At 41.4% G+C, this 18448-nt stretch overlaps 1 protein-coding gene across 1 annotated transcript in view; it reads left to right on the plus strand.

The window, feature by feature from the left end:
- Positions 1-18448, plus strand: part of CFAP61 (cilia and flagella associated protein 61) — a 90518-nt gene that overhangs the window by 50979 nt on the left and 21091 nt on the right. The window contains 3 exon segments of the mRNA XM_048937186.1: positions 14646-14744; positions 16323-16491; positions 17530-17704. Coding sequence (XP_048793143.1) covers positions 14646-14744; positions 16323-16491; positions 17530-17704 — 443 coding nt within the window.

Consider the following 18448-nt stretch of genomic DNA (forward strand, 5'->3'; position numbering starts at 1 on the left):
TACCTTTATTTGAAGGCGCTTGCTTCCTCCATGTAGAAATCATCTCAGACTCTTTCTTTATCATAAAAGATAGTAATTAAAAAAAAGATATGCTTTGGATCCATATGCAAGTATTAACCATTAAGACTCTGAGTGTCTAATTTGCAGATGTAGAAAGACTGGTGTCTCCTAACAGGCTCTGATATTTAAAAGTGCTGCCAAGGTTCCTTGTAGATCCTCAAAATGAAGACCAAGAGAAAATGGGAATTCCACATACCTTGTCTGTTTGACCACTGTTCTTATACGTAAATAGTGTAGGTAAAGATTAAGTCCATAGCCCTTTGGATGGTGTGCAAAGCACTACTGATCTTTAAAGCTAGTTTTGCCTATTAGAATCACAGATCACTGTCTGAATTCCTCCATTCTTCTACCTCTTTGTGCTGCTGTTTCCAGAGCTGTGTAGAAACATCCCACGTGAGCTGGAGTTTTCATTTCATTCTCTGTGCTGCCTTTAAGGAGCAGCAGCATCTTTCTGCTTCTGATATTGGAGTTTGGGAGTGCTTGGGAACCACAGCACTTCTATTTCTGGCTCCTTTTTATTGTAGAGTGTGGGAAGGGGGGCTAGGAGAGGACGCTCCAGCAGTCACAAGCCTGCCCAGTGATCCACCAAGAGGATAGGCTGAATGCCCACATTACAGAATTTTTTAGCAGTAAAAGCATCAATTAAATTGTTCCGTTTACTTTGAGTTATCCAAACTGGAGTGAAAAAACATGTATAAACTGTTTTTGAAGGGGAATAAATGCATGCAGCTGTTTCTATACCTCCCACTCTCTAACCAGAGATAAACTGGTGGGAAAGGTCTGTTCTACAGACTTTCCAAAGTTAGGAAGGGGAGACCCTCTCTGCTATCTCACCACTTACCCTTCTGTCTGGGGCTCTTACAGGGTTGGTCTGTGTGTGCAAGAATGCAATTCTTACTCACTTGTTCTTCTCCAAGTAGATTCAGATACGTAGTAGAAATGTCTGAGAGCATTACAAAATAAGTGAATCAACCAAATCTGTCCCCCTGAGCCAGAAGCTCTCTTCCTGTAGTGAACAGGATACGCAGGTAGAATCAATGCTGTGGGGAAATCCTCTCTACCTCTGATACACCTCAGCCAGAAGTTTTATTTCAACCATATTGTAAGTAAGAGTTTGTGCAGAACAAGTCCTTCTTGTACACCAGAGAGCACTCATCTTCAGCACTGCACAATTGGAGTGCTTATGAAAAATTAAGTATTGCTCTGAGAATGCAAAAAGCAAGCAGTACTTAGTCCAGATGTCACAGAATTTGTATTAACATACATAAAAGTTTAAGAAACATTTTTTAACTTTCTCAGCAGCAGCAGTTAAAGAACATCTGATCGATGTGAAGACCTTTTAATACAATTTAGTTTGATTTACTCATAATTTTCTAATACTCTTTGCAAAGGTTACATGCACTAAAAATAGCTAGATTGAATCAATTTGTAAGCCCCTAATCCTTAAAAAGAGGAAGTGGTTTTCTCCTCATTATTCTTCATACTTAATTATTTTACATTATCAGTCACCATGGAAACACACAAATGTAATTCACTTACCTAGCTAACAATTATTAGGACTAGATTTTACAAGTGTTTTCAACCTGTTTGAGACTGAATAAATATAGATTTTTCAATGGACAGAGAAATAACAATAAGAACTGTCTTCTCCCTGGAGCCGTGCAGACAGCTGCCCTGGTCCCATTGTTCTGTGCCAGCAGCACCGTAGCTCATGGCCACTCTGCCTGTGGGCACCAGGCTTCTCCACCAGGGCAGAGAATGGAACTTTATGAACCCTGCTGCAACGGAGCAGTGTGTGCTGTGAACTGCTGTTTTACAAAACGCTTCTGCAGTCGTTCCCTCCGGCTCCTTAGATTGCATGGAGAGTTTGTCGAACTAGATCCTTGCAGAGGTAATAGAATCATTAAGATTGGAAAAGACCGCTGAGATCATCTAGTCAAAGTCAGAGCGCTGGCGTGGCCCTATCAGTGCTGGTTATTTCAAAGGGCAGAGCAAAATATGCTGCAAGTGAGTGTACAGAATGACCATCTAGTAGGGGAGGATTCTTTCTAGTGCTTGGGATAGCCTGAGCCCTGGAGAATTGCCTCCGTTGTGCTTAATGTAATGCTAGGTCAGTGAAGGTGAGCTCATTAGTCATGTGTCACCATTCAAATAAATATCTCCTGCTGATTTCTTTTTTCACGAGGGTAATCGCATTCAGACATGCTATAAGCTATAGCCCTGCTTTTCTTTAGGATGCATCTGATAGAATTTTATATTCTAGGAATGGCCAAGTGCAGGAGGAGCCTCAGCCTTGAGCCTGCCCGTCTCACACACGGCTGGCTGCCAGGAGGTACAGGTGGCAACGATCTCAGGCTGCACCTCTGCTGCAGCTGGCGGGCACATGAGGATCTGCAGCACACCGGGCAGCGGATCTGAGGCGCTAGGAGGAGGGCAGCACGTTGCATCATAAATTGCTGCAGTAATTAACTTCCCCGCAGGAGCGTGGCAAGCAGGCAAGGAATTGTAATTCCCACAATTCCTGCATGAGGCTCCTCCTGGGCAGTGCAATTATATGCTTCCCCTTGCACAAAGCCAGGACTTAGGTCACTCTCCAGCACTAAGACAAAGCTCACACAAAATGCTGCACCATCCAACCGGATGCAGCGTAAATTCAGAGTGCTGGCCAGTCCTAAAAGCAAAGTAGCAACTGAAGGAATATTGCCATTGTGAGAAAGCAGTTCAGCCCAGCAACACACAGTCTCTCTTTGCCTCTATTGTTCCCTGCCCTCCAAACTGTTGTTGCTGCCTCTCCTTTGTTGTGGATGTGGAGAGAAAGGCAGTTGAGCCCTGGAGTGAATCCAAAGGAGGGCTAAGCTGAAAACAGGCTTTCTTCTTTTTTTAAGTTTCCCTTGAGTGAATTGGGCTTTAAAAAAAGTTTAGGTATTTATAACAAGAATTTTTTTTGTGAGACACTGCAGTAAAATCATGGCCTTCCCTCAAGTTTGTGATGCTGATTCAGTAGTGCTGTAAAATTACCATGAACAACGACCCTAACAGGCAGTCTGACTTAAAGACTAATGGAAGTTTTTAAAGTTACATTTTTGTTGTCCCCATGCAGATCACCTGTACCTATCCTTAATTTACTAGTGAAAAAGCTGTCTCAAACGTTCAGCTTGCAAATATTAAATGAAAAATTGCATCTGAAAATGATTTGACACTGTAAAATCTGTGTTTGTGAATATAGGATGTCAGTACCTGCGTGTATCAGAACGGGAGGTGGGTTCCAATCAGGATTCTGAAAACACCAGTTCTTGGAGGTGAGCTTCAGCAGGAAGAATAGCAAATACAGGGAAATAGCTGATGTCAAACACTGCCAACAGCCTGGATCTGAAGTACCAAGCTGAACAGATCTCAGTTAAACCACTCATTCCCTACATGTCAGTTCTGAAGAATGTCAGTTTCAGCCCAACATTTTAATCTTTTCCTATTCATGAATACGGAAGCACTTAAAACAAGTTCTGAAAACAGCATTTGTAGCTAATTGTGGTGCAGGATTCACAGAGCAACGTGCTAACTAGTGCTCTCTGACAGCAGGTGATTGAAGTTGGGCTGCAAGAACGCCAAAAGCTTGCCCAGAACTATCTTGTCATTGGCCCCGGCGCAGTGAACCAATTAGCTTTTTATCCACCTCTTTGCATATAGCTGTGGAAAGCGTTATTGTCTTGTGATTATAGGGAAAACCCTTTTTAATCCATGATTTCGAAAACCTTCTTAATCCAACCTCTGGTGTAAACAATGGCTTACTCTCCGAGGACATCGCAAATATACATAATGTATTACACAAAACAGCAATAAATGAATGGCAGCTAAGACCACGGTACTTGGTATGAAAATGTGAAGTATTTCTCTTTCAATTTGGATGCATTAAAAGTGGTTATCATGTTAAAAAGCAAACGTGTTACAGCGGGTTTTGTCAAAGCCCTGAGTTTTCTCTTGAAGTGAAGTTAGAGCCCAATGCAGGGGTTTATCTCAGATTAGCATAGAGATGGTTTTTAAAGCACAGTTTCTGACAGAACAGCTACAACTGCCGTTATCTGGCAGCGCAGTATTATACAATATCCTGCACATCTGTCCTGCTTGGCAATAGTTAGCATAATGCTTGCTGTTTAATTAGGCTTTTTATCTTTGCATTTGTCTGAGAACATCTGAAGCCTTCCATGTTGCCTGTCACTAATTAGTTGACTAATTAAATAGTTAGTGCTTACTTGCTGATCACAGAGCTAACACGGAATGAATGGTTTAGTGATCTTCATTGTTTCATACTATCTATCTTTGCCACATGAATTGATATACATGGGCTTCCTTTTGACTGCTGTTTTTTCATACCGAGGCAAACACTGAACAATGTTGCAGTCGACCATGTGTTCGGTGTCACTGGCCCCGCATCCTTCAGATGTTGCTGCCTTTCATCATCTCTGGTGAATAGAGATCAAGTTGGGGCAGAGATGAATCCAATGGGTCATATCTTGCCTTGCTGGGCAGGCAGCAACACAGCAAGCAGTCGGTGACTGATACAAAAACTAGGGGAGAGGGTATGGGTCCACTTCCTAACAGCTATCTGACATGCTTCTGCTGGGAAGTGACGTTATATGGGACTGATATTTCATTATTTTGCATTTTATATTCTTATTTTAGAGACAGTTTTCAATTTTTGATAAGATTATTTCAACTTTCCATACTTGTTCTTAAAACGTGTGTAAAGACGTGTTTGAGCCCCAGATGTTCTCTCACTCTTCCAACTTTGCAATATCTGAGGATTTTATTTTGTTAATATTCATACGTGAATATTCGTAACTTCTTTTTGTATATTAAAGCTGATCTTGGGAATAGTGGTTTCCTCATGAAAGGGATGTTTCAAAATTGCCGTGAGTCAGAAGAATGTTTATGCAGTTGTATTTACTGGGCCGTGCCTGGTGACTGAGTGTGACATGAGCGTGGCTGTGTCTCCAGCTCTGTGTGGAGCCTGGTAACCTGACTACCTGGAGCAGCTCTGGCAGCTCTCTCATCAATGCACTCAAAGCAAATAAAGAAGCCTTGCGAGTGCAAACACTGCATTTACATTTCTCAGCTATTTGCTGTTGATAGAGACGATGTACTTTCTGTTCCGCTCCTATTATTTTACATGGTTTTGAAGTTTGTTTCCTAGGGTTGTTGCAGAGGTGGCACTACCCAAACTGTCAGGCTGGCTGTTAGGAACAGTTCCTTCTCTCAAAGAGCGGTGAGGCAGTGGCACAGCTGCCCAGGGACTGGTGGGGTCGCCTGGAGGTGTCCCAGAGCCGTGGGGATGTGGCACTGAGAGATGTGGGCAATGGGCACAGTGGGCTGGGGTTGGACTTAGTGCTCTTTTCCAACCTTAATGATTCTGTAATGGACTGGTTACTTTAGATGGAGCTCTGCAGTGCTATAGCTTGTTCCCTTCCAGTCCCCAAGCACTGTGCTGTTACTGTGTGAACTGTAGCACATCTCAGTGTGCTGTTTGTTTCCCTGTGAGCTGGTAGCGTATCTGCATTAACTGAGCACAGGTTTGGATTGTTGTGTGCCACAGGGCACAGGTCATTTGGGAAGGATCTGCGGGAGAAGCATCACGCTGCCCTGCTAGAGATGGGCACTTCACAGCTGTCTCTCTCTGAGCTGGTTTCGCCAGGGCTGCCATCTCAGAGAGGCAGCTGTGCTCACCAGGCTGCCAGGAGGCCTGGAGGTGCTGCAGGGCCCAGGTCCGCAGCTGTTACATGCAGATGTTGGAGACCAGGAAATTTGTGTCCTGATCCTTCCCACACTGCCAGCTTTCTGTCAACAGCACGCGGTGCTTTTTATGAGCTGCTTCTCTTTCTGCATGTTCTTGCTGCCAGGAGGAGAAATATTGGTGCAGATCTCAAGCCTGTCAAATTCAAGGGGCATCTCTCTTTTGGCAGACTTGGGTGTGCTTTTTCAACTATGTAGGTCGCTCCAAAGGTAATGCCTTGTATTTCCTTCCATGAAAACTAAAATGAGATACAAAGAGCACAATAACAACAAATGATATAACAAATTCTCAGCTACAAAACGCTACTTTTCAACATAGTCACCACCATCAAAATGGGAGGCGTTACTTCTGGAGCAGCTCTTGCAGGTGAAGGCAGCATTGCCAGATCGGCACCTAGCAATGTCACAGAGTTAAAATTTTAATCACCTTGGCAATTACATGGACTAATATGGGATAAGTTCAAGCTACACTAATAAAAACAACTTATTTTTGCCTTTAATTATTGTCCAGTAATATTAAAAATGTTCTACTGGTGAGTTGGAACTTGCATTATAGGTGATTTGTTGAAATATTCACACAAGACAGCAGCACCTTAGCCACATTTTGCGTCCCATTTTATGGTATTGTTGTGGACAATGTGTTGATATCTCACCTGGATATATTTAAATAGCTAGAGACTGTAACTACCAGGGCCATCATTGGATATCCCTTATTTTCTGTCTAGAAAGATAATTGCCTTGTTTTGTGCTTCCAACAAGACAAAATGCTGAAACGTTTAAGGAATGAAAATTGAATGTTTATTTAGGAAATTCTCTAGCAGATGTAATGGTTAGTGGTGCCTGTTTTTGGCCAAATTCAGAACCAGTGTGCATTTGGGATGATGGTACTAATTGTGTAAACTTTGTAGCTGAGGGTGTTCCTGCATAGGTATGTGCATGTGTCTGATTCAGACACCTGCATCTGGTATGGGACAAGAAAAGAGCTCTTCAGATTCTTCTGTTCTGCCCTATGACAAGTGATAATACTGGGGCTTTGCCATCCTTTATCTAATAAACAGCATTCTGGAAACACAACACATGCTGTGTGAATGATGGTCTTCTAGAGGGCTTACTAAAAAAATCTGTAATTAGGGGTTCTGACAAGTCTTCATTTAACTTCTACTTGCTGGAAAAATGCAATTTCTGCACTATGTAAGTAATCAAGTGCCCACCACTCAGTGTTGAATGTTATATGTTTTAATTGGCATGCATATTCCAAGCCTGGTGTATTCCTTGCAAGTGCTGGCAAGATGCTGTCAGTGAGAGAAGAATTTAGCAAGAAGTGGTTAAAGGACGGAGCAGAGCTCCCTGTACAATTGCAAGGGTCAGTCTGGTTGGGGAGCAAAGTAGGGGAAAGAATTAGTCTAACAAAGGGAAAAAGACTCAACTGAATTACAGTTGAGAGCCACAATCAATAGAGAAGAATAGTGCAAAAAAGAATAGGAAAAGCTGAGCTGACGCAGGTGAGGAAAGCAAAAACACGGCTGGAGAGGTGGAAGGTGGTTAGGAAGATAAAAGCAGGGACAGGAAAAGGGTGGCTGGGTTGCTTCAGAGAATGAGTTGTGGTATGGATGGGAGTTTGAAAGAGGAAAGTAGAAAAGGGCATTTTTGGAAACATTCAGGGAGAAATCAAGATGATTTAGAGATAGGTAAATATGAGAAATTAATGGAAGAATTGACATGCAGCAGAGTTGTGCATGTTTTTAATGGTATTGTCTAGGAAGAAGGCATAGAGGGGATAAGAAATGCAGGTATTAAAATTAGAAAATTGGGAGGAATCTAGAAATAGCAATTCACAGGGGGAATGATTAAGAAAAAAAAAGAAGACTGGTTCATCTACCCTAGCAGGGGAATGCAAGATTTAACCAAAGAACAGTTTTTGAGGCAGGATGTTGAGGAAGGGTAATCACTCCTTGTGAGAGATGGCACGTGAGCTAGGGTCAGAGCAGCAATGCAGGTTTAGTGAAAGCAAAGAAAGAAGCAGAAAGTATTTACTGAACAAAAGGAGGCGAACTGGCAATCCCAGGGGCAGCAGAAGCATTACAGTGTAAGCCTTCATTGTGAAGGAAAAAACACCCACCTCTGTTTAAGCTCATGATTAACATCCTTATGCAGTTCAGGTGGATAAATGTTGTCCCCCAATGAATTTGGACCAGACGTTAGAGAAAATTATCCCTCTGAAAAAGAGGCCTAGGAGGGGCAAAAATTGTGTTTGTCTCCAAGATGATGCTTGCAAATTTTATGGAAAGTGTTTTGGCCTTGTGATAGCGGGCACTAGACTCCAAAAATAAGGAGGTGCTTCAAATCCTGATCAGATGCAAAGTTTGTGGGGAGAGACCTGATGAGGAAAAGCAGCCAGTGGGGGGAGAGAAATGCTCACAGTGCCATTGAAGGATGGTGCTCATGGGTCAAAGTAAAAATAATTTGGCTTTTCAAAGGGTTTCTTGCAACAGATATAAGAATCGGTGGTCGTGGCTTCCACAGTTTGGTCTTATAGGTTGCTTTCCTTTGGAATACTGACTCCATACAATGTTCCTCTTTATCTCTGCTTTAAATAATTTAAAGGGTGTTTTCTGAACCTGAAGTGGATGGTGTATTTCCAGTGTTGTGGTCCATCCTGGAATAGAAACAGTCCTGTTTTGGGAAGAAAAAGTTGGGGATTTTCCTCCTGAAGCAATCAACTGACTTATCTTTCCCCCTATGCAAAAGAGTTGATCACATTAAATGTCAGCTAATGGCAGTGGGATTCGCTGCTTTATTTTTACCAGTGCTCTTCTTGACACGTCTGCCACCAGTTTTTGGAGCAAGACTTACCACAAGCACAGCTTGCAGGGAAACAAAAATGTGGAATGCCACTTTCTGGACTCTTGCATTGAAAGGTGCCCCAGCAAGGACCCAGCTTTCATTCAGCAAATTCATTCACAATCTTAACACTTTTTCCTAGTGCTGATCCAACAGAGAAGTGGCTCATCTTTGTTTACTTGTAATTAAAGAGGGATAACTTCTAGATGGACATCTGTTAGGCAGCAGTTAAGCTAAAACCACGTTCTGAGGTTTGTAATTGGTTCTTGAGAACAGAGGCTTTCGGCGATGGTTGCTGCAAACAGTAACCCCTGTCTGCTCCTGTTACTGACCTTCTCACTAAAAGCTGAACGACCAAGTAGTGTGATACAGGCTGCAGAGCCTTCATAATACTACGATGGCATCATGTAGCATCATGCAGGGAAACATCTTTTGCCATGTTGTTTTCATATATCTTCCTCGTTGATTGTGTGCTGATTCCTGCTTGTCTGAGTTAAATGTAGGTGCTAAAGAGTGAAAGTAGAAAGGGAGAGACTGCTTTAGTTCTACCTGAGCAAGCAGTGTGGAAACACATTACTCTCAAAAGTTACTCCTAAAGGAAGTCTATAGTACTAAGCAATATATTCATCACTTAAAATATGCATGAGCGTGGGATTATTTTTTTTGCACTAAGCTGACATTTCTTACTTGTAGTCTTGCAAAATGTGTTAGCAAAGCATTTTGTTTTGGAGATGTCTGCACTCCAAGTCACATCCTGATTACTTTGTTCTTGAAATGTTTGGGATCCAACCTAACTTGGATAAAGCCTGGCATTATTTGGGTCAAGGAGAGGTTCTGCCTCTACCTGCCTTCTAGCATGAGACGTGTAGCTGGGCACTGTGTTTCTGTGCCCTGAACATGAAGTATTGCCTCTGGGTTTGAACATCACCTCCCATCTGGGGTTCCTCTGTCCCCCCAAAATTCGAATGGCTCATTTCTGGTTGCAGAGCAACAGGGGAAAGCTTCTCTGATTCAAAGTTCTGCTCATGCAAGAATTTCTCAACCTAATTATTTGCAGTGCTGGAAACAGATGATTTTTTATTATTTTTAGAGTTGTTTGGAGATGCAGTATGAAGTTCTCTGCTGCAGGAAAGTTGAGGTTATAGCATAATTATGACTGATTATTTGTGATAATGAGGAGGTTAATGAAAGCAGTTAATTACGTAATTTGTTCAGGCAGTTTTTAACCACTTAAACCTTTTGCTGTTGCACCACGTACTGAAAAAAAGAAAACCCAGCAGGCAAAAAATTCAGAAAAACTAGGCAGGAATATTGGAACCAATTTGCAAATGCTAGCAGATACATATAAAAATGACACATATATACATGTAGTATGAAACTTTTTGTTTGTTTCTTCCTTTGGCTGTGCTCACAACAGATTGGCACTGCAGTTTTATTTCAAGGACGAGGGTGTTTAGACTTGCTTTTGTAGCCGTCCTCTAGAACTGTGCAATGAAACTCAATACCTTTTACTTATTTCCCTAGATACTCTAATCCCTCCCTGCTTTACCAGTATCTTTGAGCTGTTCTTCCCTTTGTATCCACAGCAACAGGAATCCCTGCTGGAACTGCTTACTTTGATAATGTAGGTGCAGTTGTTTAATGTTGCACTGGCTCAGGCTCTTCTCTTGCAGACTTTTTTACCAGATGGCAACATGTGCTTTTACCATACTTCATATCAATATATAAGTTAGAGGCATGTAAGCCATTTTTCTTTATATGCACTACCCATTTCTTAGAGCCTATTTTGTTTTCATATTATTAAGAGCTTTCAGGCAGCAGTAGGGAACCGACAGCTGTCATAAATAAAACCATCCTTTGGATGGCCAGGAAATAATAGTGCTATGTGCAGAAAAGTGGTGGATGATGTGGTAAGGTGCCCAGCAGACACTGACAACATGCTCAGCACTGTTACCTCCCCTCTCTGTGCCAGTAGTAACCATGGCTAAGCACCTACAGCTTGCCTGTGTTTTTCAGGCTCGCATTTAAGTGCTCGTATACAGGTTTAAAATCCTAACCTGAGGCACACCTACCACAGTTCTCAAATCAACCTTTGTCATACATGAGGCTAGTTTTCACCTCTATTTTCACATTTAAAGTTTCTGATAATTTCCACCACTGCCAGTTTGTTTAAACCCAACAAATTTTGATCTTAGCTGATGAGGAATTTTACCTCCATGTTAGCAAATGTGACCATTGCTTGCATTGACAGAATGCATTGACAGAAATGATCATCTATTTATTACCTGACATATGTTTTTTTGGTAAGGTTTTGACATTTTTTACCATAAGGGCAGTGAGGCAGTGGCACAGGCTGCCCAGAGAGGTGGTGGTGCCCCATCCCTGCACACAGCCAAGGTCAGGGCAAACAGGGCTGTGAGCACTGCTGGAGCTGTGGGCGTCCCTGTGCGCTGCAGGGGGTTGGAATGGATGGCCTTTAAGGGTCACTTCCAACTCAAATGATTCCGTGATTCTATGATTCTAAGTTGTCACATTTTCAGAATATCACAAGCATCTAACCCTACATTTCAGTCCTTCAAGCTGAAGGCAGTGATTGAAGCTATCACTGCAGTAAGTTTTAGAACTGCTAATTCTGCAGGAATGTCTTCCCACTGTGAAGTCTTTCATTCCTGCACAGATGCAACAAGTTGATAGCCTGAGAACACGCTGAGGAAAACCATCCTCCTGCAGCCATCAGCAGCACTGTGGGGTGATGAACTGCTGTGTGCATCAGAGATCCTTGCGCTGGCAAATGTTGCAGATAGCCCAAATATTGGGGGAGGATTGTCTCCTAATGTCAAGGCTTTGATGTTCATCTTTTTGTGGAAGTCACTTGAAAAAATCATTTTGGCTTCCACCTTCTGCTCACAAGCTTGCTGCCATCCCAACTTTTCCACTCTGCTTGCCTCCGATCTCCACTTCTGCTCAGACAACAGCTTACCTTGATTTCTTCATTCCAGAAGAAAAACTGTTTGTGCCAGTCACAGTGTGAACTGCAGTGAGATTAGTGACCACAGAGCTGCTTGACCGTGTGCCCTGGTCCACACAGACATACTTGATCTGCATTTCAGTGCCACAGGGCTGGTGACAAAGGCAGGATCACAGAATGCTCTGAGCTGGAAGAGACCTGCAAAGATCATCCAACTCCTGGCTTCACACAGAACCATCCCAAATTCAAACACTGTGGTGTTTGTGTTGTCCAAATGCTTCTTGAAATGCAGCAAGCTTCGTTCTGCAGCTGTTAGTGGATCATTTCTGGTGATTCCAAGCTGAGATCCTGGTCCCAGAAGGGCACGTGCCTGTTCTTGGAGCACAGGCAGCATCAGATACCAGCTCTGGGTTCTTCTGTTCAGCTTCTGACATCAGCACATCCTTTTGATAGCTTTAATCCAATTTTCTTTGTGTCCTGATTTTTTTCAGTGTAAATGAGGAATCAAAGATATTACTCATGTCATCATAGTATTCTAATGAGTTGCTAATCATCATTTTGTTTTAGTTCTAGTTTCCAATTCATTAATGTTTGGGGCATAAGGGAGTGCTGTGGGGGCGCTGAGATAGCAGTAAATAATAAACGATACAGAGTGAAAGCTCAAAATTAAAGCCTCCCACTTGATGGGGAAGAACTGACCAAACACCATATGACTGTGGAAATAATGGATGACTGCATATGGACTAGATAAAGGTAGAGCTTCTGGAGAAGAAAATAGTATGTGATCAGATCAATGAAGTGCCTCACAGTGCAGTCATGCAAAAGAGGCACATTATTGTTGCCTGGAACCTTTCATTCTACCATTTCTCTGATGCTTGCTTGCAACATTTTCATCTTAAATACCATTAATATAATTTAAACTTAATGTTACTACAGCAGGTGGATTTGGAGACCTATTGGCAAGAGGGCATGCAGTAAATAAACAGTTTCAGCTCTGAGCTGGAAGGAACCTTCAGTGATAGAAGAATGTCTGGGATGTTTGTGCACTGTTGCAGCCCTTTTCCTCATGATTCCATGTAAACTAAATACCAAGCAGTCACACTATTTCGGTCTGTACATTGTATTGCAATGGCTAGCATTTGCAACCAACTGGAAGTGTTCCATGAGTGTAAATGGCATGCTGCACACTTCAAATTCAGCTCAATGTAAACTTCTGTTTACATTAACACCACTTTGTATCAGGCAGCCAACATGATGTGGCCATAAATGAAGAGCAAATTCTATTTACACCCACCTCTGCAGAGTGACCTTAATTTAAACGAGAATCAGGCCCATAATCTGTATAAATATATGCAGCCTGTTACATTAAGGTTATTTATTACATTGCACTTGGCCTGAGTATGCATGGAGATTTACCATAGATAATCCATAATCCAGAATTAAACTATTAATATGCATTTTGAGAGTGGCAGCCATAACCTCAAAATTCCTTGGTTTAAGTATGACCTTTAACTTTGTTTGAATATATTTTTTAAGTGTATGAATAACAAATTAACATCGGTTGATAAAAAACATTCTGATTCCTTTGTACCATTTGCATCAATCCATACTTAACTTACACAAAGCCTGGAAGATTAGAAGGCTTAATCACTCATAATATTTATTTGTTTTTAAATGTCAGATCACATTTAGTTCAACATACTGTCAGTCTTGCTCCCACCCCCCTCCCCTCCCACCCTCTGGTGTTAATGAAACTATGGTGGAAATTCTTATTTTTCTGTCCAAAGATGTGTGAATTTTAGCAAAATGGCAAAACACTTTGTACCTGGCCTTTGTAAAGAAGTTACTTTCTATATCCTCCTAAAGGATTAAATTAACATCTCATAGCACATAATAAATGACATCAAAATGATCATGGCACAGAGTTTCTTACCAGATGTCTGAGTAATTGCAGCTTTCCATCATTATGTTCCTGTAAGTGCTTTTTGACTGTACTTCTGCAGGGTTCCAAGGCATGTTCTTTAATCCAGTCCTATTTAACAAAATGTTTGGAATTAGTGATGCTCACCAGCAATGGATTTCATTTTTCTTTATTGAAAGTTTAGTTTACCATTGCCTGTTTTCCTTGGGTTCAGGCGTGAGGGGAAGAGCAAGAGACTTCCTGAGCAGGTGTGTTTAGAGGGCAGGCAGAGGAAAATGGAAGTGGCAAGGGCCCTATTCTTGTCCTGTCCGAGTCAGTGAAGCTGATGAGGAGGGACAGAAGTGTGCAGGTAGTAAGGAACAGCCCAGTTATCTCAGAGTGGCATTCAGCTGTACCTATTTGAAACTTTGGGTGCTCAACAGAAGTGAGGCTGGTGGCACATTGGCACAGCTGCCCAGGGAGGTGGGGGGGTAACCTGGAGGTGTCCCAAGCCGTGGGGATGTGGCACTGAGGGACGTGGGCATGGTGGGGTGGGCTGGGGTTGGACTGGGTGATCTCAGAGGTCTTTTCCAACCTTTATGATTCTACAATTCAGAAACGCTGTTTCTGCATCATCTGGGACCAGTGAGGACACTTAAATAGCATCACAGAATCACAGTCCCTTCTCTGCAGCCTCATAGCACAGTGTGGTTAACATTGTCGTTGTTGACAAGGCTTTTCCTACTTGCTTCCTAACAAAACGTGCAAGGAGGGATGTGATTTGAGGCAGTCTGGTATGTTTTGTTTCTGGGACACTGCATTCTGGCATTTCCCTGTTGTAGTCAGGGAAGCTTAGTCCTGCATAAGGTCTTAGGGAAGAGTATGTTAGTGACATGAAAGAGTTTAAATACATGTATCAGGATGGAGACAACTTTGTGCTACACCTCAAAAAAAGGCACAAGAATGGATGGGGAGAATCAGTTATCTGTCAGTACTGCTATATGTTAAAGTGCACTCATGTTACAGCTGTACCAAACAGAACCCTCAGCAAACTCGTGCTGGTTTTACTGTATTTTGTTTTTCTTTCCACAGTCCACACCTGAAATTCAACAATCTGACCTTGGTTTCAACTCATGGCCTTCCAGGAAAAGACCTACCAGGATCCAAGCATAGAAGATTTTTAATTAACAGGTTTGATTTAATGTATAAACACTTCAATAACTTCAACATTGTAATCTTCTGTGAACTGGTCCTAAACTTTTTTTCTAGAAACACATGCACATAGTCTCAAAACAATCCAGTCTATCCATATGGCCTGTAAATGAGGTCAATATGACTATTATAGGGAGGTGTCACAAAGTACTGATAAAGTGGTCACTTCAGTAATGCCCTTTAGAACAAGCTCTTTAAATCACAGCTAATTGTCTACTTGCTGAACTTTAAACCAGAAATGTCTACAGACACCTGAAAACAGTGTGATGTTGACCTGTTTAAACTGTCTTACCATATTCTGGATTTTGTCCTATCAGGGAATTTTTTGATAAATAGTTAGGGAATTAATTTTTCTATTGTAGAAAGGGGTGTTTTGAAGTACAGGTCTAGGAAATGAAGGGGTTCTATACTCAACACAAAAGCATGGGCACTTTTTCCTAAATATACTGTAAGAAAAGACTAATAATAACAAAATATCCACCCTGGTGGAAAGTTGCTGTTCACAGCTGCCTCGCCAGAATTAGCTGTTAAAATCTGAAAGCAGATTAAGAGTGAAAATGGAACTCTGCAGGATATGGGTTTTGAAAGCATCCCTGTGATTTTGGAGAGTCAGTCTCCCAGGAGCTGTGCACCTCAATTATAAAGGTGCTTTTGAAAACCCTAATCTCTCCTTGATGTCCATTTTATTTATAGATTTCTGCATGATTACAGTTTAGAATTGACAGTGGGTGCCTTCCGTTCTTTATTCCCCTCTGGTATTTGTGAGTACAGAGGATGCTGAGCACCTCAGAGAGCTTGAACATTCACTTCTAAAATTCTTCAGGCCACAACAACAACTTCTTTTTTTTCCCTGTTTGTAATTGTTATCATCCCCTAGGGCAGTTTTGGGAACTCGTTAACAGCAATTAATGTGTAGCAGGTAGCAGTCAGTTCTGCTGTGTTAGAATGTATATCCTGGTACCAGGAGCAAAATGCATTGGTGCTGGTGTTTCTCTTTCTGGAGCTCTCTTAGTGAAGATTCCTATTTTTCACACCTGCACCATTTTTTCTTTCTCTCTTTCTCTCCTATGCCTGCTAATTTTGTTTTCTTTTGAGTAGCCAACATCTTCTATCACTTCTCCTTTGCTTCTGTTAATATTCACTTAATTTCGCAGAGGAATTCAATTGCATAAAATAATAACAAGTAGTCTTTTATCAGACAAAAAAAGATTAGATTGTTAAAACAATTTCTTTGCAGGTGCAAAAGTCTCCTCCCTGCATCAACCTGCAAGCAAAAAGCAGAGTGAAGCTTTTTTATTTTTTTTCCCCCTTGACTTCATTCTTAAATTATGTGGTTATATGGCCCAGCACTGGGAGGGATTATTTGGTTTTAGCAAAAAGTTGTCAATTTGTAACTGAGTATTTCATAATGACTAATCTTTTACTATAGGCTGCAGTAAACTCACAGCAAGAGAACAGACTTGAACCACTAGGGGACTTTGGCTAACTCACCAGATGTCTAATTAATGCCTGCTGTCAGCTGCTGAAATGTCACTTACAGATATTCTTTCTTCACAGCCACTGTTTTAATGATGAAGATTATGCACAGATGTCACTTTGTTCCTGGGTTAACGTTGTGGTTGGTAAAATGACTGGCATAAATCGCTCTGCCAAGTACGTGGTTGTTTCCAAGGAGAGAAAAGTACCGTATGACTACCTTGTTCTCTGCACAGGACAGAACTACCAGGTAAGTGTGAAAAACTACTGTGTGCAGTGTGAAAAAATAATATCTTCTTTTCTTGGTTTTTTTTTTTACATAAATGGGGTTCCTGCAATTAGCAAAGGAGTAGAATACTCCTTAGCTACTGCCTAACCAATATGTTTGCAGCCTGCAAACAGCAGGTCGTACTGCCTTGTGCAGCTCTAGAGCTTGGAGCAGAGGAGAGGGAGATTCTACAAACTTTTCTACCAGCAATGGATCACCTCAGGATCAGATGTTAAGCAAAGCTGCCAGTATTTTTGCCACTGTGACCAGCAAACCTGCTGAAGAGTTGATCCAATTGACACGTGGTCCCAGCCACTGAGACTTAACTGGTGCAACACCATTTGACCTAGTTTTGGCAATGGAGGGAATTTCTTTTCAAATTAAGTACTTGATTCACATGATGAACATGCCTAGGCACATACATGGTGCTGTGTTACTGTACACATGGTAAAGTTGCAGGTGAGGTCAGGTGGCCTATGATACTCAGTGGAGTCTCACAGTGTGTGGGAGGACAGAAGTGAAAAGGACCAATTTTCCAGCTAAGGTTCCTTGTTTTTGCCTTGATTGCTGAAGCAATGTTGCCATTCCCCTAGCTTACAGCAGCAGCACAGATCTCTGAATAGTGTGTGTAACATGAAGCTATGCAGAGTGGAACCAAGTGCTCCGTCTTGCTGTAAATCAGACCTCCCTGCACTAGATAGCTGCTTCCAGTGTTGTACTGTAATTCTGATTAAGTGCTCCTAGAAAAAAGATACTCAAATGCAACCCTGACTTGTAACATAAGCTGTGGGAAATAACTACAGCAAAGGAAGAGATAAGGGAAACATGGGAAGACTTAGCTTTTGTCTGCCTTCAAGAAGAAAATATCATCTATTCTTACCTTCGACCTCTAAAAAAAAAAAAAAGGAATTATTTTAATCATGTGGTTTCTTTTTTATTACAAACATTATTTAAAACAAAATTTAATAGTAGTTGAAGATATATGTGATACATATCTGTTCATTCATCCATTTGTTCCAGGTCCTGTCCCCCACTGGAGCGGATATCAGTAAACTCGCAACTAATAGAGAAGTTATTAGTAAATGTCCACAGAGATACACAGGGAAAATCCCTTCCAATCATTTTACTCTCAATGATGATCAGGACTGCTTAAAGGCAATGGAATGGCTGAAGGAAAACTTTATCAACTCAGAAGGTAAGGGTTTTGGTAAACGCACACACACTTGCAGAAATATTCTTTAGGCTTAATATTTCCTTAACTCCATGGTATAATTGATGCTCACTTAATTGGAACAAAGTCTTTCATCTGCTGTGCTTTGTTTTCCAGATTAATTTACAATTTGTTGTCATTTTTGATACCCAGCGTATTTATCGAGGAAAAAAAAAGCTTGAGATAGATTAATCATCTGTAATTATTATATAAAATGAGTCCCAAATGCAAAGCTGGTTGGAGTCATTAATTAGACAATTAAATAATAATTTAATTAGAGTGTGTTTTTCTCTTACAGATGAACATTTAGATTTGAGGCATAACACAAAGAAAACAGGTCTAAATCAGGAGATGTGTTTGTTTTTTTTTCTTTTCTGTCATCTTTGTGTTCCATTACATCAGTTTACAGCTTTTCACATAGAACTGCAGTCTCTCTGTCTTGTCTTTTTAACTCTTAAGGTCCATTAATGTTTGTCCATCGTATCTGTTCATGTGCACACTGATCATATATTCACTGACTGTGCGTGCTGTAAAAAATACCTAGAGTCACCCAGAATTCCAAGTTAAATCCTTTCCACAACTGAAAGGAGATCAAACAGCAAATGAATTCACCCATCATGTCTTTGTGGTGCCAGGGAAGAGTGCAGAGCAGGAAACCTCTTGGAAGCAAAACCAGGAGTTTCCTGAACATATAGCTGAACTGGCTTCCTCAGCAGAGAGTAGACTAAT

The sequence above is a fragment of the Lagopus muta genome, chromosome 2, assembly GCF_023343835.1.
Source record: "Lagopus muta isolate bLagMut1 chromosome 2, bLagMut1 primary, whole genome shotgun sequence".
Taxonomy (NCBI): domain Eukaryota; kingdom Metazoa; phylum Chordata; class Aves; order Galliformes; family Phasianidae; genus Lagopus; species Lagopus muta.